At 31.4% G+C, this 24,319-nt stretch overlaps 1 protein-coding gene across 1 annotated transcript in view; it reads right to left on the reverse strand.

The window, feature by feature from the left end:
* Positions 1-1,348: 1,348 nt before the first annotated feature.
* LOC119603283 (protein arginine N-methyltransferase 6) overlaps positions 1,349-24,319 on the reverse strand; it is a 44,607-nt gene continuing 21,636 nt past the window's right edge. The window contains exon 3 of the mRNA XM_037955272.1: positions 1,349-2,125. Within this exon, the coding sequence (XP_037811200.1) occupies positions 1,367-2,125 (759 nt within the window). The 3' untranslated portion in view covers positions 1,349-1,366. The remainder of the gene's footprint in view (positions 2,126-24,319) is intronic.

Below are 24,319 nucleotides of genomic sequence, written 5' to 3' on the forward strand. Positions count from 1 at the left end.
GTGGTAGAGGGAATAAAGGAATGGCAACAATTGGCAATTGTTTTAAATGTGGCATGCATGGTCATGTAGCAGCATAACAGGTATGGATATTTAAATTATAATAGTTTATGCGATGTTAAGAAGATTGTTACTGGTATGGATGGCGAAAGTTTTAACCCTGCCAACAATTTCTATTGAAATTGTGACCATTACGTAACAGCTTAAAGTTTAAAACAATCTAATTTGATATAATCTGAGTGAATGAAAAGTTACCCCGTTCGGAAGAAACTGTTCCGCCTGTTTAATACTTACTTGATGAGTCGATTTCGTTTCAGTTTCAAGTCACTTTTTTTAACATAAAAGTTCGCACTAAAATTTAACAAAATTATGATAAAAATTAGAAAGTAATGTATTTTGTTTAACTTAACAGAGCAAATAATCTACTAGATTGGGAAATATGGATGTTTGAGGTCCCTTTGAAAAACAATCCATCTCTGGCTCAAGATATTTTATAACGTTTATCGACGTTAAGTCTAGAAGAGTTTTTGTTTATTTTTTGGCAAAGGATCAGGCTTTTGGTAAATTTATTATATTTAAAGATGTGGCAGAACGACTAACTGGCCGAAAACTAAAGAAGGTTAGAAGTGACAATGGTAAATTTAATGCATTCCCAGATGCCAATGTCCAGCTCAGATCGACGTTTAAACAGGACTTTGGTAGAGATGGCCAGAAGTATGCTCATACATTCGAACATGAGCGAATTCCTACGGACTGGCAATTGAGACAGCCGTCTACATTCGTAATCGTTCACCGACTAGAGCTTTAGTAAGAGTAACGCCATATAAAGTTTAGAGCGGTAAAGTGCTATCAGTTAAGCATTTCATAACATTTGGTAGTCAAGAAGTGGCCCTTGACAGCAAGTTAAAAACTAAAAGTAAAGAATATCATACGGTAGACTATTCGTTAACATCAAAGGCGTATAGACTGTACAACCCAAGTAAACGTGACGTGGTCGAAAGAAGAGAAATGTAGTTTAATGAAGAAAACCATGCGAAAAATGAGTATGACAATGTTCCATATGATTTGATTGATCGAGAGGTAATGGAAAGCGGCAACCCTAATTTATGTTTCTCCCTTTTACTCGTATTATAACCGTTATAATTGTTTTTGTGTTTCTACTGGATTTCTCATTCCTTTTTGTTCAACTGATTTTTGTAGTTAAGTTCTTAATAAACCACTGAATAAGAAAGACGTTTTTGGTGTCCGTGTTTTATTTTGTAAATTTACTAAACTTAAGGAAAAGACTAATAACAACATAAACTCCATTGAAAGAAATAACTAATTTATTAAAAAAAAAAAAAAAACAAAATTATTTCATATAATTTATTTATGACGTGTCCATTGTTTGTAAGTGAGCTTTTATAAGAATACACTTGGTTAAATGACATTCACAAGGTACTGGATGTTCAACCTCATTGGGATCTAAAAGTTCAACTTCTAGATCGTATTTACGATTATTTTCACTATTACGTTTCATTGATATTTTAAATGATACTGGAGCATTTTCCTCCAAATCTTCACAAGCCGTTTCAGGCAGCACAACAACGCACTGCTTCCAATGGGTGGCTGGAGAATTAGGACTTGTAGATAAAATAATAGAATCTTCATAGGATTCTGCAGGAAATCTACAATCAAACCATATGCAAAAGCCTTGATGTTTGCCAGATTTCTTTACAGGAATAACTTCTTGAAAAACAATACTGTTCAGGTCTTCAAGAGTAACATCCATTAAATTCATCCAGTGCATTGCAACACCACTGTGGAGTAAATCCTTTGGAGAAATTAGTGCAATTTCAGGTTTAGTCGATTTTTGTTGTCTTAGCATAGTTCCAAACGCTGTCAAACGGACTCCATCAACTTCTTCCCAGTCATCAAAGAGACATGGCACTGCGCATGGAGCTACATAAATTGTAGATTCACTGGGAAACATTAAACCATCAGGTTTAAGAAAGTTGTCTCTTGCATATAATACGGAATCAAGCATACCCTCATGAAGTAAATAGAAACCCATCCATTCAGAAACAATAATATCAACTTTTACTGCTGATGATGGTAAAATAAATTCCTCAATCTTTGAATGTATTACCTGTAAAGAAAAAATAAATATATACATAGTAGTTAGTTAGTTAGTTAGTTTGAAAGGAGGATGTATATACATCAAATCCGAAGAAATACACCTAGGCCTCTATCGGGCCTGTTGTGCGCTCCTTAACCAGTGCCTCAGGTGGGAATCGAACCCACCACCTCCGGTCTACCAGTATAGAACACTAACCACTAACCTACCGGAGGCTACAAATATATACATACATATGTATTTCTTGACGAAAATTTTTTCAGCTTTTTTATTATTCCCTTTATATTCGTGAGAAGGGTCAATTCATTTGTAATTTCCACAATATAATTTTCGGACCCTATAAAGTATATCGAGGGACTATATTCAATAGTCTCTATCTAAAATAATACAAGTTTTGCGATATCTCGAAAACTATTAAACTGATTTTAAATATTTTGGCGGATTTTCAGCATGTCCAAATTAGTAAAAACACTTGTTTTGCAACAGAAAATTATCCAAAATAATAGAGTTTGAAGAATTTTTCTTTTTTTAAGATAGAGAAATTTAAAAACTGCTGTAAAATTGCCAAAAAATAATTTTTTTCTTTGAAATTTATGTCACTGAGGCGGGATAGTTTGCTGGATATTTTGCCATCAAAATCTTATTTTCATGAAAATGACAGAGACTATTGAATATAGTCCCTCGATATATATTCTGGGTCTTCTAATCTTCTATAATTCTGTCAGACATGCTTTCGAGAAGTTTCCTATTTTAAATCAACAAAATCCATAAATCCAAGCAAAGCTTGAGGTGATACAGGCTTCCGAACTGCCAGTACGGTCAATAGTGACCAGTGTTGCCATAACGGCATTTAAAGTGCAATTCTAGCGCTTTTTTTGTCAGCTGGACTTATTTTTTAGAAAAAAGTGCTAGATGCTTTTTAGCACTTTTTCGTCTTTTGCTAGAAATTTTTAGCATTAAAAGTGCATTTTTGTAATTTTTTCTTCTATTTTGCATCGTTTTGAGATGTTTTGTGAAATTTTAAGAAATTCTCACGAAAACTTTTTGCATATGTTTATTGTAATTTATAATTTAAATTATAAATTAAACTAAGAAGTGAATAGTTTTAAATATTTATGTATATTAAATAACTAATAACACTAGGTAACAACGATTTTGTTTAGGATATAAAATCTATATGGTTTTCTTTGTTTAGGACGTCTAAGTCCAGAAAAAGTATTTAAACAATCTAGGACGTCAAATTTTTAATTATTCATTAAGAATAAAATGCTAAAAAAGGCTTAAATCAAAAGAAAAAATTAATATTTACAGTTTTAGTTATTTTTTTATGGGTCTTATTCACAACACTTTAGCAAAGGTATTCTTATCGCAAAAATATTGAAAATTCAGTTGAAATAATCTTAAATCTCGGTGAATAGGTGTCAGGTTTAATACTCATACTTCCAAGAGTTTTTAGGAAACAATATAAATATTAATGTAACAAATTAATTATGAGGGTTATATTATTATATATGGTATAAATTGTCAATAATATTTTCGAAATTAGTTTTTTTTAATTTTTTAAAAAAATTTAACAAAAAAATTTCAGAAATTTTTGTAAGAGTAAAAAGAACTGGTATTATTGAATCTTTTTTTCTGAGTTGATTGTTAGGTTCCCAAAAGTAGCGCAAGCATACCAAAATCATTACTCATTTCCTCCAAATTTACCAGCACTCCTGAAGAATTATACAAAATTAAAACCACTTTGTCTCAAAATTTTGACGTATAGAAAAAAAAAATTAAATTGTTAATTAACCATCGGACTTCCCAGATATTTCGATTTTCGTTTATTTTGTCTCATTTTGCTTATCGAGTGAAACATATATTTTTTGGAAAGGGCTATGTACGAGTAGAACAAAAACCTTTTTTTGAAATTTCCCAAACACCTCCAAAATCTTGAGATACGGGTAAAAAACCGTAACTTCGTTGAATCTCAACCGATTTAAGGTTCTGAACGGATTTAGAAAGCAGAAGCTGAGGCCTTTATAATGGCATATATCATGTTTAAGTAACCTAGAAAAATATGTGTGCATTTCATTGGCAAACATGTTTTTGATTTTAGTTTTGCACCGTTTTTAAAGTTTGGAGATGTTTTTGCAAAGTATTTTATATAGGAACCGTACTATTTATTAATGTATTAGAATACTATGTGTGTTAATGAGAAAAGCGAAACTTTGTCGGCTGTATTTATAAAAACTTATTTTAGGTTTATTAAACAATTTTAGGCAAAATTCAGGAAAATCGTATTTATAAACGTGAAATAGCTTAAAACACCTTCAATAAACCATTGACAATTAGAAGAATTTTATTGTAGGCTCGACCCTTCTTTAAGCCAACAATAAGTTGATTTTTAACAATTTTTTTCTCAGATAAAGATTTTTCCGGTAATTTTAGGTTGATTGCGAAAACTAATTATGGTTTCTTTTAAAATAAAATCTAAAAATTCTAATTTTAACGTTTACAAATTTGTAAATAAAATCCCAGAAAATTTTTAAACGATTATATTTTGAGGAAAAAACTCAAATCTAGGCATTATTGGATTAATGCATGAATATTTGACAATATTCCAATTGTCCAGCACTATTTTTAGGCAATTTGGAAGTGCCCGTCTGTCAACCAAATGATGGACAAAATAATTTGATTTGGCTTTTTCAAAGTTTGTTGGTTAAATATAATGCCATAAAGTAATTAACCACGTAAATTATATTGATTAGTGTTATACTAATGCAAAATATATTCGCCGGCATTAAAATTAGTCAAATATCAAAGAAATTTATCAATATTTGCAAAAATTTATCAAAAATTACAAGGAAAATAAGTAAAAATAAGAAAATGTGTCATAGTGATGTATATTTTGTCGCAAAATATCCGTTATTCGGATACTTTTAATAATAATTAGAAATTATATGTTATATTTATACATCTGAACTAAATAGACATTTATTAAAGCCATATATATATTTATTTTTCTTAAAAGTTTGTTTTTATTGTCAAAAATCTATTATAAACAAAAATATGAAATTAAGAAAACCGAATCAACGAATATTTTATCCTAATTGTACGCAACACTAACACATAAAATGACAGCCATATTGTACAGTGCTGCCAACTTAAACATAAATCAGCACAATAGTTAATATACGTTTATTATTTGTTTATGAATATCACAATTTTATAATTGGTTTTTAAGGCTAAAGTGTGCTTTAACTATTGAGTGCATTAAAAGCAAAAAAAGATTTTTTTATAAATACAAGCGTGTTTCTTTAAATCAGTTAACAATTGACGACATTATTAATCTTTTTCTAAATACAAAATTTTCAAAAACTGATTTTCCGAAGTATGCTTTATATGGGGGATAGGGCTAAATGTGGGCCGAACCTCATAAAATTTGGTGGGAGGATTTATGTTTATATAAAAGTTATTTGAGCTGAATTTCATCGTGATATTGATATTAAAAGGATAATTATGGAATTCAAGTCATTTTCTGAAAGAGGGTTTGTATGGGGACTACGGTCAAATAAGTCCGTATTATTTAAAGAATTGGCAGTATCATCAAGGATTATAGCAATCTCATTTATGTCGATTTTTGTATTGATCGGACCTTGTTTGGCAATAGCCCCCATACAAATCCTCCTTCAAAAAATTACTTTAATTCCATAATTATTTTAATTATATTAATATCAGGATGTAATTCAGAATAAATAACTTGTATATTAACATGAATAGTTCCACCAAATTTAATGAGGATAGGAGTCTATTTAACCCTATCCCCCATATAAAGCATCCTTCAGAAAATAATTTTTTGAACAATTTTGTATTAAGAAAAATGTCAATAACGTCGTCAATTGCTAACGGATTTTTAAAATCAATGTTGCGTTTTACTCTTAAACAAAGTATAACAAGTAGTCCGACTCTCTCACATCTACGAGTGCCGTGTGAATTCGACTCTCTTGTGAGAAATTTAAACTTGTCAAAACGCTCAAAAGTTTAACTTACTTTTTCGGCCACTTTCAAGGATCGCACGCGAAATTTCAGTTATTCACAAAAAAACTGCAATTTTTTAAAATAGTTTTAACGCACTTTTGATTAAGAATTTTGTTTAATTTTCTTGAACTGGAAAAACATTTTTGTTTAATTATTGACATTTCATTTTTGTTGTTGTTGAATTTTATTTTACAAACAGAGTTTCAATTTTTGGTATAGAAAATTCAAACAAATTTAAAATTGTAATTTTTTTTATAAAACTCTGTGTGTTCAGAATGCACCAAGTCATATACATTTTTGTTACCAACACATATTTAGAGTTAGGTACTTTTTCACTAACACATGCTTAGAGTTAGGTACTGCTGTCAAATAGTCGGACTACTTGTTATACTTTGCTCTTAAATAAACATAGGCTTATAATTAATTAATAAATAGTACGGTTCCTATATAAAATACTTTCAAAAAACATCTCTAAACAAAGCTAAAATCAAAAACATGTTTGCCGATGAAATGCACCCACCGTTTTCTAGGTTGCTTAAAAATCATATATGTCACTATAAAACTTAAAATCGGTTGAGATTCAACTAAGTTACCCGGTTTTTTACCCGTATCTCAAGATTTTGGGGGTGTTTGGGAAATTTCAAAAACATATTCTTTTTCTACTCGGATCCATCATTCAGAAAAATAGTATCACTTTCTAGGTATTTATTTTTGTCGAATAGTGTTATCAACAAATACTTATCTTAGAATTTTTATTGCTTTATACCAATTTTGAAAGTACTTTTCAGTTTTATACATATTTATTTAGTTGATTTTTTACTAAATTTGAAACACTTTTTAAACTACTTTTCATTTTAATTGATGTTTAATTTTCTTCTTAAGTATATACACTTTATCCTTATTAAATTCTAAGAAATATTAAAAATATTAGTATAGCAATTAAAATCGACAAAAGCAATTTTAATAGTTACATAAATTTCCCTACATAATTTTGTGAGAATCGAATCGTTTTTTACTTTAACACTCATAACTAGCTATACTAGTATAACAATAAAATTCAACCTTAATAAGTTTTAAAGGATCTTAAATGTCTATATCAAATTCCATAAGAATCGGTCTATATTATATACTAGCGTCCATAAATAACTTGTTTAAAATCATGTATAGCGATGAAATTCTCGGTCTGTCTTAGGTTAGGATAACCATTAAGATCGTATTCCGAAAATAAAACCGATACACGATAATAAAATTTTAGCATAAATCTTATTAATGAGCAAATCTTGGTAAAACATGCTGGGTTGTTGCGTATGTAAGATTCGGCATTCCCGAACTTTTACCTGTTTTTACATGTACAGCTGCGTTTAAAAAAATAGGAGTGAGACTTAAAAATAATTGTGCAGCTTAATTTAAAAAAGAACGATTTACAGAAATCCAATATTTTTCACGATATTTGTGTTTAAAATACAAAAAAAAATGAAATTTTGTATCTAGGTTCATTCGTTTTTTTGGTATTCACTTTTTTTCGAAATCCATATCCGATTACGACTGTTCAAAAAAATAGGAGTACCGTATATTATCTAACCTAAGTTAGATTAATTTCCTTTAAGAAGCATTCATTTTCAGGGGGCGTTCACAATGCTAGAACCAATTCTTTTCAAATTTTTCGGCCGCAATATCACTATTTGATCTTTTACACATTTTTATTAATATTTTAATAGTTTTTTATATAATTTGTATAAATTTTAATTGATAATTTTAAAATTATTATAAAATCATACAAAATGAAACTGAAGTTCAAGTATGTTCAACTTTTTCACAGAACTTGAGTTACATTTTTGTACTAAAAATGAAAGGTAAATATATGAAAAACTATTAACAAGAAAGGGATGGATAAAAAACAAAATTGTTGCTAACATTGTGAACGCTTCTTTATTCGTAGTAAATATTAAAAATATAATATAAAACTGTTATATTTAGATAATTTTGAGCTCAGTTCACAATTATTTCATTTAAAATCCTGAAAGAAAATGTCAGAATTGACGAAAATGAAATTTGTTCAAATATCTTGAAAATTATAAAAATATCGCGAAAAAAATATGAAAATTCTCATGGTAATTTCATTAAAAGATTTTTTGAATACTTTAGGAAGTCAAATGTTTTAAAATCTCTCATAAAAAATAAACATTTTATTCAAAAATGATAAGAGCTTCCCATAATACTTTGTTTCCACTGGCTTGAAATCTACTAGGTTTGCTTAAACCTCTTCAAGGTGTTTCCACTGGGCTTACTCGTATCCGATATTCGAACAAATCCCGTCATTTTATTTTGATACAACGATAGTAATGTTAATATCCTTTAAATATAAACATTAAAAATACAAAATTACAGTTGTAAAAATATACATTTTATTATTAAATGCCACTTATTTTAAAATTATAATTTTTTCTGTTTTTATTTGAAAATGAAAAGTCACTTTTTCGATGAAAACATTCAACTTGAATGGATATCCTCTAGTTGTATTTGCTTATCATAGACACAACGCAGTGTTGTATTAGCAAATCTTGTTCGAAAAAATAAATTTTCGACATGTTTTAAATCAAATCTAGTAGATTAAGTACATTTGGATTTGTCAAAAATGTATGGCAAATCTAATCTGATTTCAACTAGTTTTGCCCAAATCCACTAGATTTGCTCAAAACGCCTCAGTGGAAACATAGCATAAGCGCTTATCATTTTTTTTAAATTAATCCCATTAGGGCGTCCCGAATTAGTGAAACTAAGCCAAATTGTAGTTATTAAACATCGTGATCCATATTCAGTTAGTTCAGATCAATTTTTAAAGAAATCTTTTTTGAAAAAAATTAATTTCAGGCCATAAAGCATATAGTGAAACCCATAAAGTTTGTCAAGTAACACATTTAGAGGTGGTTTCATAAATAGATGACCTTTTAATGCATGAATACGACAACAAATTACATTTTTAGATCTAAATGAATTCAGAAAATATATTGGAAGTCCATTAATCGAAAAATATTAAGCTAAAACCAAATTTCAAGGAAGTTGTATAATAGGAATGATTCATGATGGGTCTTGACAAAAAGGGTATGGTCTAATAAATTGTAAAATGGTATCGTGGCTGTGTTGTCGTATGAAAACATTATTGATTCCAAATTGGTTCCATAGGAAGTAGGCCATTACATGGTTGTCGACTTACTGATTCGAAAGGCCTAACTATAATATGCTTACATAAACTGAAGTCAGCTTAAGCAACTGTGCGAACACATATAAAACGTATGTGACAAACTATAATGTACTTAAGAGAGTTTCGTTAAGTTTCGTCAAATTTTATTTGTATAAGCAAAGAGCGATACTGACAGCACATTCAGTACGGAATCAATTGTTTGTTTATTGTACACAAAGAAAATTAAAAAAAATAAAATTTTCAAGAAAATTAATTTTTTTCAATAAAATATTATGAAATATGTACTTTTTTTATTACGTGTGGCACATAAATGTGCAAATGGAGCTAAAATGTTTTGAATGCACGTAAGTACATTATAACCACCTAAAAGTTTCCTTGGATTTTCTTAAGCACTTGAGAGACTTTTCGTTCGATTTTGTCATTAACTTAAGCTTGCTTATTCACATTATAGTTGGGCCTTAAAGCAAAACGTTAAAAGACCTTGCGCATAACATCTTTTAAGGCTTTCTGAATAAATTACTGCATATTTGTTGGTAATCGGCCACGACATGTGTCATCAAGCCCCTCAAAACCGTTGTCGGAAAGACATTAAGTTCCGGAGGCTCATATACCCAAATTCTAAATAAAATCTTTACAAAAATGACTAATGTTGTACTGCTACACATTAATTCATAATATTTTAGATAAAAGTCCTTTCGTTTTTGTTTTTATTTTAAAAATAGTTGAACTTAAATCGAATACTCCTATTATTTTGAACAATAGATTTTTTTAAATAAATTTCTTAAATATTTTAAATAAAGATTATAAAAACTAGAGAAAAAGTTAAATAAATAAATTATAAAAATATTTAATTAAAAATCTAAATCTTTCGCTAAAAAATTTATATTCAAAATTTTTCAATTTTTCACTCCTATTATTTTGAACGCAACTGTACATACATTTTTATTTTGTTGTATATCGTTAGCTTAGTACGCAAACGTAACAAGTCCTATTTTGAAGATATTATAGGAGAAGAAAATAACTTCACAACTTTTCTTGTATTTAATATTTTTAAATTCCGTAAAGGCAGTTTTCTTCTTAGATTTCTCCTTTTTTAATATCAGTTGTGAAACAATTTAAAAATAATGCTGTTGAATACTTATGCCGGTTTTTTTTAGGACTTAGCTCGTTTTCATTTTCTGAATTTTTATTTTTTGCTTAACACATTTTCTTATAACTTTTTCCTTACATACAGGTTCTATTTTGAAGATAATTTGATATAAATTATATTAACGCTCATAAATTGCATTAAACATATCAGTAAAGGTATAGGGCCAATGTACGAATTTTTTATTTGTTATTTAAATGTTTTTTGTTTTAAAATTTATTTTGTTTTTTCCTTTTTGTTGATTTTAAAAATCTTAAAATAAAAAATTTTGTATGACAATTGATTTTCAAGCAGTCGTGCGGAAAAGTCGAACAATATTCAACTTTGCCGCATTGCCGCGTCGCTTATCATTGCCAAATCAAAATATTCGTAATGTGTCAATATTCTTATATGGAAAATTTTGTAAACACATTAATTTTATTAGGTTAGGTTAGATTGATAGGAGGATGTATACTACATCAAATCCGAAGAAATACACCTAGGCCACTATCGGGCCTGTTGTGCGCTCCAATTCATGAAAAAAAAATTGTTCACTGAATGTATTATTTTTCCATGTTCAGAAACTCAGTTTCCTGGACGTAATTCCTAAGAATCTTCCAATCAGTGTTGGTTAAGAATGTTATTTCCGGAATAACATCAATTCCAAGATACTTGGATCTAACTTCGACGAATGCCTGACAGTGGCAAAGAAAGTGCTCCAGAGTTTCACTGTCCTCTCCACATGCTCTACATTCGTCTAAATCCTCACGTCCAATTTTGTATAGATGTGCACGTAATCCTGTGTGTCCACTCAGAATACGTACCATCATACTAACCTCAGACTTGCTCATTTTGAGGAGATTTCTCGTCTTGCTCTCATCAGGGTCACCCCATAGAATCATTTTTGTTGCGTCGAATGGTTTTGCGTTTGTCAGGTTAACTACATTGAGCTCCCTTCCCTTTAAAGCTATTACATTCGCCCTTTCGTTGCCGACTACTCCCGAATGACCTGGTAACCATATGATGTAAACCTTACCTCTGAGAGAGTATTCAGTTAAAGCTTTCTTACACCCAATTACGGTCTTAGATTTAATTATATCATCTGATATCGCCCTAATTGCCTTCTGAATGTCGGTAAATATATTAAGCCCTGTGGGCGCCATATTTATTCTAAACCAATTTACCGTTAATGCTCGTACTTCTGCCTGGAAGCTTGTGTTATGATTAGGTAAACGGGGGTATATTTCTGTTTCTGGGTCTTCAATATATAACCCCAGGCCCATTTTGTCCCCCAATTTGGAGCCATGATTCCTACTGGTATTTGCTCCAATGATTCGCTTGACCAAGACATTCCATCTGGGATTAGCGTTTCAATGTTTCCGACATATTCTGTGTCTGGTATGCGATCAGGCACGTCCGATGGATGTGTATAACCTTCCAATGTGTCCAGTATACATTGATGACGTGTCCTATAATCGTTTTTGGCCAGTTTGCCTAAGCTGTAAGCGCCGCCTCATATCTTAAATATGTTTCAATGGGTGGAATATCTAGCAACGTTTCCAGAGCCTTGGTTGAAGTAGTACACATGGCACCACTTATACCCAAGCAGCATGTACGCTGAACTTCCTGTAGTAGTTTGATATTACACTTTTTGTCCAAAGCAGTCCACCAGATTATTGAAGCATAAGCTAGAAGTGGTCTAATTACACTTTTATAAAGCCAATTTGTCATAGTAGGACTAAGACCCCATTTCATGCCTATGGTTCTCCTACATATCACCCAGCACCGATGTGCCTTGTTGATCCTATCCTCTATGTGGTGTCTCCATTTTAATTTCCGGTCAAGTATTACACCTAAGTACTTAACTTTGTCTGTCACCGGTATCTTCTTGCCCAGGAAGCAAGGTTCAGTATACGTAGAAATTTTTGTCTTTTCTTAGTAATAGGTAGTTTAGCTATGCTATCACTCATCTCTTTCACCATTTGCTCTACTTCATCCTTTTTGGGATTTGCTATAATGATGTTGTTATTATCATCTGAGGATTCAGAGTCCTCACCTATATTTAAAGGCTGAGGTTGCTTATAGCTCTCTCCGAGACATCCTTCTCTTTCACCCCTATGTTTTTGCCAATGGCATGCTGTACACTTGACGCATTGTCCGCCACGGAGGCCAAGGTACCCACCTCCATAGTAGCATTTTGCTCACGATTGCAGGATGACGACGACAGGTGACTCGCGAGTAAGTCATCACTTGCCGCCGGTACTGGGTTATTTAGGCCCTGCATCGTAACTTTTATCTTTTTATTTTCCATGTTTGTTTTTTTCCAGTTTTTTGGTCCGCGGGGAATATAATATTCCCAGGTGGTGGACAATCTGCCCTCCCTCAGCTTAAGTGAAATTAAAGCTAGGAGAGGACAGAGGACATCACCACCCCCTATCCGCCTCGGTAGGAAAAACGGGAAAACTCCCCGTTAAATCTGGTAATGCTTGAAGCCGCACGCCGTGTACATTGGCTTTGAAATTCTATATAGACAAAACTTTAATGAACTTAAATCACTACACTAATTTTTATGAGTATCGGTCCATATTTTACCATAGCTCCCATATAAAGTACCCTTGAAAAAATTACTCTAAAGCTAATAACTGTTTTTAAATTACCAGAATAGAGATGAAATTCGACATGAACAAGATTTATGGGACCCAAAAACTATTTACAACTTTGTATGATAGGACAATATTTGACTCTACCCCCAACGATTTTAAAGCGCACAACTGGATTAAAATAGAAGTATAGCGATGCAATTCAACGTAAACAAGTTTTAAAGGAAACAAAAATTCTTTACTAACTACTATGTTAGTAAAGAAATTTACGCTATTCTCTATATCATCCCTATTAAATAAAATAAGTTTTTTTGGAAATATTTACTTGTTTTATTTTATTTTAAAAAGAATTCCATGATTTCTTACTCAATCGAATCGATTTTACAAACTATAGCTATTTCCTAGACGTTGATGCATGCACAAAATGTTTTATATTTCTTTTTAAATGACTAATTAATGCGTTTATAATAGCAAATTTTTTTTTATATTTTTATTGTTTTGAGGACTTAGCACGTTTGCATACCACAGCAAAAGTACATGTTTAAAGTAAAACTAAGGTCATTTTTTTTATTGTAACATGTGTATTTCAAGTTATACTACCATTCTGTATTAAAATCTCAATTTCTATAAAAAGTGGACTTGTTACTTTTGCGTACTAAGCTAACGATATTTAAAATTTTAATGATTTAAAAAAATGTTTTTGGAAGTATTAGCCTTTTTAGCATGTAGTCACTACATTGTAGTGACACCAAATTCTAAACAAAACAATGCTCTTTTAGCTCACTTTTTCAAATATTTGTTACAATTATTGCATAATAAACATACGTTTATGTATATATTCTTAGGGGCATTTAAAAAATGTTCGAACAGGTTTTGTACCTTACCCTTACCGATTTTGATAAAACTTGGTACACACCACTGAACATCAAGAAGTGAAACGCTGTCAAAAAGTACCCAAGTCTACTGTCAGTCGGTACCTAACTCTATGAATGTATTAGTAGAATTCTCAAGCCAACATAGTTGCAAAAAGTCGGATTTAAAAATATTGAAAAAATTATCACATTTAAAATTTAATTTTAAAATATTTCTTTAAATATTTTGCAACATAATTTATCTATAAACATTTTAGAAGAATGTATGTTGGCTTTTTAATCTGCAATATTGAAAAAATAAATTATTTATTTGAAATATATTTTTCTTGTACCATACGAACATTGTCTTTTTTTCAGTTTTAATTTTAACAACAAAAATTTAATGTCAAAAAAAAAAAGAAAAAAAAAAATTTTTTTCGTTTGTAAAAAATAGATTCTTTTCGGGCTATTAAATGTATTTAAATTGTGCAAAAAAATAAAAAATATAGCTTTAAGTGATAAAAAATACTTTAAAGTGCTATAAGCCACGAATTTTCGCGACAAAGTTTTGAGAGAGGGTGACATTCTTACATGTGTGTTGGAGTTACACAGAACTCGTCTGTGAGAAGAGCGTAACGTTATTGGTGTAAAAAACGCCACAGTTTCATTTCTTGGTGTTCAGTGGTACACACATTCTTTGTATCAATACGAAGTTCAAAGTTATCCAAAATTTCCAAATTCATTGCGGTTTAGACTTTATCAAGGTTCAAAGTTCATATTTTTTAAGATTTTTTTTAACAAGCATTAAATTTGATATCGTATATTTCTAAACTGTTTATTCGATTTTAATCGTTTTAGTTCCTAATTAAAACCTATGTTTTTTTAGTTTGAAAAACTAAACTTTAAACCTCGATAAAATCTGGACCGTAACGAATTTGTGTGTACCGAATTTCATCGAAATCGGTGAGGCTCATGTCCAAAATCCTACTTTTTTGTTCGAAATTTTTTGAAATTACCCATTATCGATTTTGTAAAGGGATATTTTTATAGGGATGGTCAAATCATGGATCAATTTTAAATAGTCTTTTTAATTTTTCACATAATACATCTCATTGTACATTACGCCTAAGTTTTACTTAAACAGCCAGCCGCACAGACGGGTAGACATGGCTTAATCGACTTTTAAAAACTTGATTTGAATTTGCACTTTTTGTGCAAAATTTATTCTGAGGGATTTTTGGCAACACTGATAGTGACAGTATGGATTCGACATGGATTCCGTCTTCTGAGGAAAAGGTAAGGACTTGTATCCTGGCAAAGAATGAATTAGGTTTTCCCATTTCTCATTCTTTCAGGAGCGTAATAAACAGAGAAGCCAAAGATAAGCGTAAGCTCACACTCAGACCCACCCGGCTCGGAGGCGCGTGACTGTAACTTTAATTAATTTGGCTAGGAGTGCACCTTTGAGGGATCCTAGGAAAACAAATTGGGGAATCTTTGATGATAGGGTAAAGTTTGGGTTGGCACAACAGGCCTTATGCAATTTTTCGCCAACTGATTTAGAGGGGGTTGTGAATAAGTTCAAAGACTTACTTAAGGAAAGTTATGAGCTATATTGTCCAGTTACGTTTCTGGGCAAGGGAGAGCAACCTAAGTGGTGGACCAAGGTACTTAGAATTCAAAGGTAGACTGTCAGGAAACTGTTTAATAGGGCTAAGCTTACAGGTCAAGAAATTGACTGGAACAGCTAAAAAATGTGTTTCAATAAGTCCCAGTACTGTGAATCCATTGACAATGTCAACGAGTTATCAAGATTCCGACGGATATTATCCAAGGACCCAAGGGTCATAGGGTATGTCCAAAGGAGTGATAACTCATGGACTGAGTCTAGCTCTGAGACCCTAGCTCTACTGACGTAAACACATTTTCCGGGATGTCTTGCAACTGAAGATGTGGTTGACGACAAATGGGACTTCGTCACTAGGAAAAAGCTAGTATGGGCGGTTAATTAATTCGACCCCTTCAAGTCACCTAAAGAACGTATCTCAGACGCTTTATCTCTTTTGCTGAAAATTTTTAGAAGATGCCTCGGTAGTAGTTATTTACCAAAGAGGTGGAGGGAGGTTAGGGTTATTTTCATACCCAAGGCCGGTAAGGCAAGCCACTCAAAGCCTAAGGAATTTAGACATATCAGACTATCTTCTTTTCTTTGACGATACTTGAGAGACCGATAGATCCACATTTTAGAAACAATATTAATAATCACCTAATTTGTGGCGCACAGCATGCCTATCTCAAGGGTAAAAATCTCTTGAGAGTGCACTGCATGAGGTGCTATGTTGTGTTGAGCACGGCTTGAAGAATAGGGACTAAGGAGTGAGATCGAAAAATTGTTAACATATATACATACATATATGTTAATAAAAACGAAACTACTAGACTTACGGTTTTAATTTTTTTATTTGATTGAAATTATTATTACAATTCACAAAAAAATATTTTTATAGTTTTAATCACTAGTGACGAAATTTTTTCGGAAACCCTTCCATTAACGTTCTTATAGTGCTTTTTTGGACACCTTTTTGTGCTCTTCAATTCTCTTTTAACAAAAGCCCAATATCTCTCCACTGGCCTTAGCTCCAGTTTGGAGGATTTGCTTCTCTTGGTATAAATACCACATTATTGTTCTTGTACCATTCAAGGGCTTGTTTACCATAGTGACAGGATGCCAATTCAGGCCAAAAATAAATGGTCACATTATGAAGTCTTATGAATGGAAGCAGCATTTTTTGTAAACATTTCTTGATGTAAATTTCGGTATTATAGAACAAACTTTGAATGCTTGGCCAACTTTTTGTAGGACCAAGTTGGGTTTTTTTGAAAATATTTAATAATTTTTTTACACACTTTTTCTGGTCACTCATTTTAATCAGATAAACAACAAATAAATATAATTGACATTAAACATACATAGTAACTGACATGTTTTACAAAGGTAACTCATTTCCCGACAGCCGGTTCTACGTACCGGAATGATCCGAATTATTCGGCCAAGGGCTGTCAACCCCAGCAACACCAATACAATTTTCTGCTGCCCCGCATCCTTTTGGTCCGTGCTGGAATTGAATTAAATGGTTCTGCACAGTTTGCCAGAACCGACTGCACCATATGTCCATTCAATTAAGGTGCAACTCTTGTTTGGGCTGGTGTCATCTCAGGAACTGCTCCGGACTTAAAGATCATCGAGAGTGGTCGGAAAATTTCGTCGCCCCATGCTGCTTACAACAACGGCGAGATTCATCAGCGTCATCGACAACAACATCGTCATCTCCCTACGCTACCCCTCCGCCCTCTCCCTTGCAATCACAACAACAGCAGCAGCAACAACAATTACCGTCGCCGTGCACTCCGGAGACCTGGGATATTATCCATATTTCAGTTCAACTGCAATGACCTCCAAAACAGGTTGGTAAATGAGGACAAGCGGAAAAGATGGCTAGATCACTCTATCTGTCATTTTCATGAAAATAAGATTTTGATGGCTAAATATCCAGCAAACTATCCCGCATCAGTGACATAAATTTCAAAGAAAAAGATTATTTTTTGACAGTTTTATAGCAATTTTTAAATTTATCTATCTTAAAAAAAGAAAAATTCTGAATGAAAAACTCTCTATCTTATCCAAAAATTGCTTCAAACTCTATTATTTTGGATAATTTTCAGTTGCAAAAGAAATATTTAAAATCGGTTTAATAGTTTTCGAGATATCGCTCATTATAATACTAATTTGATAAATTTTATTGTAGTGTTTAAGTATATAACATTGATTTTGGACCAAAACCTTATAATCTATTGCTTTTTCAACAATTTGGTTTTTGATACTTCATAAAATTGCATAAAATATAATATTTATTGCTATTAAATCAAATAAAAAATGTATCTGATATAAATGTGTGAATAATCTTGCAAATAATGCAAAATTTTAAATTCTTTTTATATAACGGTTTAGAATATGGTCGTAAAAATATATTGTAGAAGAAAAATTTCAAATATCTTCACGAACTAGCAAAATAAACAGCAAAATAAACTGTTTGTATCGGACTTTGTAACTAAAAAAGGTACTGAAATAGGTTTGTATGCTGACATACATACGGCTGTCAAAGGCAATCTTTCAAATGTGGTTATTAATAAACTCCAGAAAAGTCTACACAAATGCAATAAATACTATAATAAATGGGAAATTAAAATTAATTTGTACAAAACTCAGGCAATATTGTTCCCCTTTAATAAGTCGCCTATTTCTCTCAAAATTGAGAACGTTAATATAGCTCTAAGTAATACACCTGTCCCTCGTTTTGCACGATAGATTTTTTTTAATATAATTTTATTTGTTTTAATGTGAATAACGTAACAAAGCAAACAAAAGAAAACAATTTAACAAAAGAAAACAATTTAATTTGATTTAACAACCAAAGTAGTTATAAAATTTATAAAACTTAAAAATTAAATGCAATACAAATAGGAGAAAACTCAAAAATATACATATAAAAATATTATAGCAAAAAATCAATACATAAACTATTAAGCAAAAAAACAAGTTACTTTCAACCAATTTTAGTATATGTACCTACATAATCGCGGAAATCCCTTTTAAATATCGTTGATTATTGTTGTTATTAAAAAAAAACAGTTAAATTACTTGTAGTAAATTTATATTGTTTTGTTTAAGTAAATAAACGGAAAATTCCCTTCTTAATGCCATTATTAATGTTGCCAGAATAATATTTATCATCTGCATTTTTAATAAAATAGTTAAATATCAGTAAATATATGTTGTTTTAGTTATTTACTTACTATAAATTGTGTCAAAAGCTTGTTTTCATTTAAACAAAAAAAAATCGTGCAAAACGAGGTATTTTTCATCCCTCGATTTACACGAGAAATAAAAAAAATCGTGTTAAATCGATATCGTACAAAACAAGTATCGTACAAAACGAGGGATAGGTGTACTTTTAAATACCTTGGGGTATGGCTCGACAGAAAATTGACATTTGCAGCCCACGTAGAACACATTGTGGACAAAGCTATCAAATGTTTCAGAACTCTTTATCCATTGCTTAATAAGAGGTCTCACCTTAACTCTAAAAATATATTAATCATATATAAAATAGTAATTGCTCTATGGGTGCTCAGTTTGGAGTAAAACACATGTCAAAAATATTTAAGTAGTCCAAAATAAAGTTTTAAAGATGATACTCAAACTCCCACTTTTATACCGCACCCATGAATTACATGCTAGATTTGGACAACAAACCATTAAGGACATAATACACACTCAGTGTATATGAACTGATAAAAAACTTATCCATGGATACTTAGTAGTTTACTCTGTTAACTATTAAGGTGTCAAGGGTTAAAGATGATATATCGTTCTGCAGATTCATCCAAATCCCGATAATAAATAAAGGTTTTCTGTCATTTTTTTCCCTTAAAAATTTTCTATATGCTTATTTGTACTTTTATTTTTATTTATGTTTTTAATGCTGAATATAATGAAATATGTTTGTTAACTAGATAGCAACTCATTAATTCGATTTTATATAAAACTTTGTATATTTTGACTTTCAATAAAAATAAATAAAAAAAAAATGTAACCATTTCACTCATGTAACTCTGCTATAAGAATTTTAATATTTCATTATTTTTGTATTTAATATTTGTTAAAATTTATAATATTAAGTCCATTTTAACTTCTTACTAAATAAGAGAAGGAAAAAACAAAGTTTGCTGACTGCTTATCGGATTTTACAAGATATTGGCTATTTTTACTCTTAATGAATTTAAATGTTATTCCAAACAAATTATAAATGTTTTATTTCCCTGTCATATATATACCCAGCAAAAAATTATTGATGTCATACTTTACAAACAACATCTTAATCACATATAAAAATGCGATTACATATTTGTCTCTTTTATAAACCAAGTATTTCCTTACAAATAAAACCTTAGTTAAAAGTGAGGAAAGAGATGAATGAGAAAAGTCACTACAAATTACATATGGGTATTTTCATCGTGACGGTCGTACTACGTTTTAAAGAGATGAAAAATTAGGAAAATTTAAATATGGCCAATTTCATATCAAGTGACCCAATTTGCACCAAGATTAGTACTATTGGATAGTAGACCAGACACAAATTTTCAGCGCTATCGGTCCAGAACTGCCGGACTTAGAGGGGTTCAAAGTTGGACATTTTGGTCATGCAGGGTTTTATTCAAGTGCGTGCAACTTTTCACCTATTGGTCCTGGCAAATATTGTCCAAATGAGTTCAGATAGCTATTTCTTCAATGTTTCCAAAAAATTTAAATATTTATTTTTTAAATTTTTTTTTTTTTTAATTTTCTTTCAAAAAACTCCCATCTTTTTTTTTGCTCAAATGAAAGCTTAGACAATTAACTTTCCGGACTTTATAGTCCCATAGTGGGATGCGAGTGGGATATCTATATAAAAAAAATGATTTTTTTTACTTAAGAATAAGACTTTTTCAATATTTGGCACTTAATTTTCCCCTATTTTTCTAAATGGGACTTTAAAGTCCCTAAAGGAAATTGACTAAGATTTCTTATGAGCAAAAAAAAGCATTAAAAACAAGTAAGAGTGTTATATTCGGCCATTCCGAATCTTATATACCCACCATCAAATCATCCTTATAAATAAACTTTGATATTATCGATCTATCATATGTCGATATTAATATGAACATCAAGGAAATATTTGGTAGAGGGAATTTAATAAGGGCTTAAGCATGGACCGTGCTCTTCCGAATTAAAAATTTTAATTTAGTTTGATCCAATATTTATAACCATAAACTGTTTTTTGTAAGAGTGGTTATATGGAGGGTAGAGTCAATTATGGACCTATCCTTGTCGGTTTATACAATAATTATTTGTATCTAATGTAGCTGTACTTGTATCTTTAATTCAGTCATGAGGTTTAAAATAATTATCTGAAGGGAACCGAAAATGGGTGTTTGATTAGTTATCCTCATCAAATTAAGTTAAAAATTTCCAGTTCCTATAAAACTACCGTAATTTGGAAGAACTTTTGAGCCATACATGAGCGTTAAAGTGATTCTCTGGAGTGAATCGTTAAAGGCGCCCCTATACGCCCACCCCCGTGTAAGTCAATTATGGATCTATACTTCAAAAAATTAAAACGATTGTATCGCATTTTGAGTCAGTAATGAGCGTTAAAGTCATTATCTGAAGGGGACCTTATAGGGGGGTAGGGTCAATTAGAGACTGATCCTCATAAAATTTAGTGGGAGATTTTAGCTAATACGAAAATTGTTTATGTCGAAATTCATCGATGTACTCGCAGTTTTAAGCTAGTAATGAGCTTTAAAGTCATTTTCTGAAGGGGCCTTTCAAGTGGGATAGGGTTAATTAAGGATCGATCCTAATAAAATTTGATAAAGAACTTTTGGCTTGGACAAAACTTGTTTATGTAGAATTTTACTGCTGTACTCACATTTTTGAGGGTAGGGTCAATTATGAACCGATCCTTATAAAATTTTACGAAGATATTTAAATTCTTATAAAACATGTTTGTGCCGAATTTCACCTCTATTGATGCTTCCCTTAGCCAGTTATGTGCGATAAAGTCATTTTCTGACGTGGACTTTATATGGGCGTTAGGGTCAATTATGGACCTATCCTTATAAAATTTTACAAAGAGATTTAGGTTCCCATAAAATTTGTTTGTGCCGAACTTCACCGCTATTGATGGTTCTCTTAGCCAGTTATGGGCCATAAAGTCATTTTCTGAAGGGGACTTTATATTGGGGGTTAGGGTCAATTATGGGCCTATCTTATAAAATTTTACAAATAGATTTAGGTTCTCATAGAACATGTTTGTGCCGAATTTCACCGCAATTGATGCTTCTCTTAGCCAGTTATGGGCGATAAAGTCATTTTCTGAAGGGTACTTATATGGGGGGTAGGGTCAATAATGGGCCTATCCTTATAAAATTTTACAGTGAGATTTATGTTCCCATAAAACATGTTTGTGCATAATTTCACCGCTATTGATGCTTCTCTTAGCCAGTTATGGGCGAAGGGGACTTTATATTGGAGGTAGGGTCAATTATGGACCGATCCTTACAAAATTCTACGAAGAGATTTAGGTTCCCATAAAACATATTTGTGGCGAATTTCACCGCAATTGATGCTTCTCTTAGCCAGTTATGGGCGATAAAGTCACTTTCTAAAGGGGACTTTATATGGGGGATAGGGTCAATTATGGACCGATTCTTATAAAATTTTACAAAGAGCTTGAGGTTCCCATAAAACATGTTTGTGCAAAATTTCACCGCTATTGACGCTTTTCTTAGCCAGTTATGGACGATAAAGTCATTTTCTGAAGGGTACTTTATATGGGGGGTAGGGTCAATTATGGGCCTATCCCTATAAAATTTTACAAAGAGATTTATGTTCCCATAAAACATGTTTGTGCCGAATTTCACTGCTATTGATGCTTCTCTTATCCAGTTATGGGCGATAAAGTCGTTTTCTGAAGGGGACTTTATATGGGGGGTAGGGTCAATTATGGACCGATTCTTATAAAATTCTACGAAGAGATTTATGTTCCCCTAAAACATGTTTGTGCCGAATTTCACCGCTATTGATGCTTCCCTTAGCAAGTTATGAGCGATAAAGTCATTTTCTGAAGGGGGCCTTATATGGGGGCTAGGCGAAATCGTGGACCGATATTGCCCATTTTCAATACCAAACAAACTGCATCAACTAGAAGTATCTGTGCAAAATTTCAGCTCGCTAGCTACTTCCGTTCAACAGACAGACAGACAGACGGACAGACGGACGGACATGGCTAGATCGTCTTAGAATCTAATAAGGACCCAGAATATATATACTTTTATGGGTCTTAGACGAATATTTCAATGTGTTACAAACGGAATGACAAAAACAATATACCCCCCATCTTTTTTGATGGAGGGTATAAAAATAAATAAAAAAAAAATTTAAAAAAAATAAAAAAAATTTAAAAAAAAATAAAAAAAATTTGGAAACAAATAGCTATCTGAACTCTTTTGGACAGTTTTTGCTAGGACCAATAGGTGAAAAGTATCACTCATTTGAATAAAACCTTGTATGAGAAAACTTTGACCCGCTCTATGTCCGGCAGTTCTGGACCGATTGCGCTGAAAATTTGTGTCTGGCCTACTATCCCTTGGTGCAGATTTCATCAAAATCGGAAGACATTGATTTTTAAAGTTGGGTCACTTGACACGAAGTGACCCATATATGTACATTAGCGTGTCCCGTGCACCACTTTTTTGGATGAATACCTCTCAAACGATGCGTTTTAATGTACTACATACGAGAAAAATAAAAAACTTTTTTTAAATATCCTCAGTTCCCTACCTGCGATTGAATATCTTGATCTCAGTACAATATGTTCAAAAATAATTTTATGCAATCTTTCCGAAAATTTCATAATTTTGAGCTTATCGCGGGAAAAATGATTGAAATTTTTTTAGTGTATTTGTGGACCGCAAAACGACTTTTAATGTATTACAAGGGGCATATTATTTTCAAAAAATCTAAAAAAAAAAATCTGACATGAAGTATACCAAATGCCAAACTGTTTTTTAACATTTTTCTGTATAAGCTAAAAATTCGGACAATTTTGACACATATTTCGATAAAAACCCTCTCCAACCCACTAAAAATCATTTTGTGGACCAAAAATTCTCCACAAAAATTTTAAGATTATTTTTCCCGTAATCAGCAGAAAATTGCGAAATTTTTGAGATCCATTTTAAAAAAATCCATTACATTTTATTTTTCAAAAATTACACTGAGGTTAAGATTTCCAATCACTGGTAGGGAACTGAGGACCATTCGAAAACAATTATTTTTTATTTATTTCGTGTTCAGTACGTTAATGCGGATCTATTGATAGGTATTCCTACATGAAATTCTTAAAAAAGCTGTTCCTCGGGACACTCTAATGTACATACAGTACCGGCAAAAAAAAAAAAAAATACAGTGGACGTCCACTAGTACGAATTATATAGTGTCAGGCCCTTTCGTAATACCGAAAAATTCGTATTATTGAACAACACATTTTGTATGTTTAAATTCAAATAATACACATAAAATATTGGACTTTATTCATTTTTGTTTTATTTTTCATGAAAAATTACATAACGGAACAAAATATAATAAATGTGTATTATTTTAAATAAATTTCTTGTACATAAACAGGCATAAAATGGACATATTTAATTTTGAAAGTATCGTGAGTCCAATGGTTGAAATGAGATATATGTAGAAGGTTTTAAATTTTAATGTTTTTAAAAAGATGTGTGCCAAAGACA

The sequence above is a fragment of the Lucilia sericata genome, unplaced genomic scaffold, assembly GCF_015586225.1.
Source record: "Lucilia sericata isolate MDLA Ls3-8-SP2 unplaced genomic scaffold, ASM1558622v1 Contig000009F_arrow, whole genome shotgun sequence".
NCBI classification, from domain to species: Eukaryota; Metazoa; Arthropoda; class Insecta; order Diptera; family Calliphoridae; genus Lucilia; species Lucilia sericata.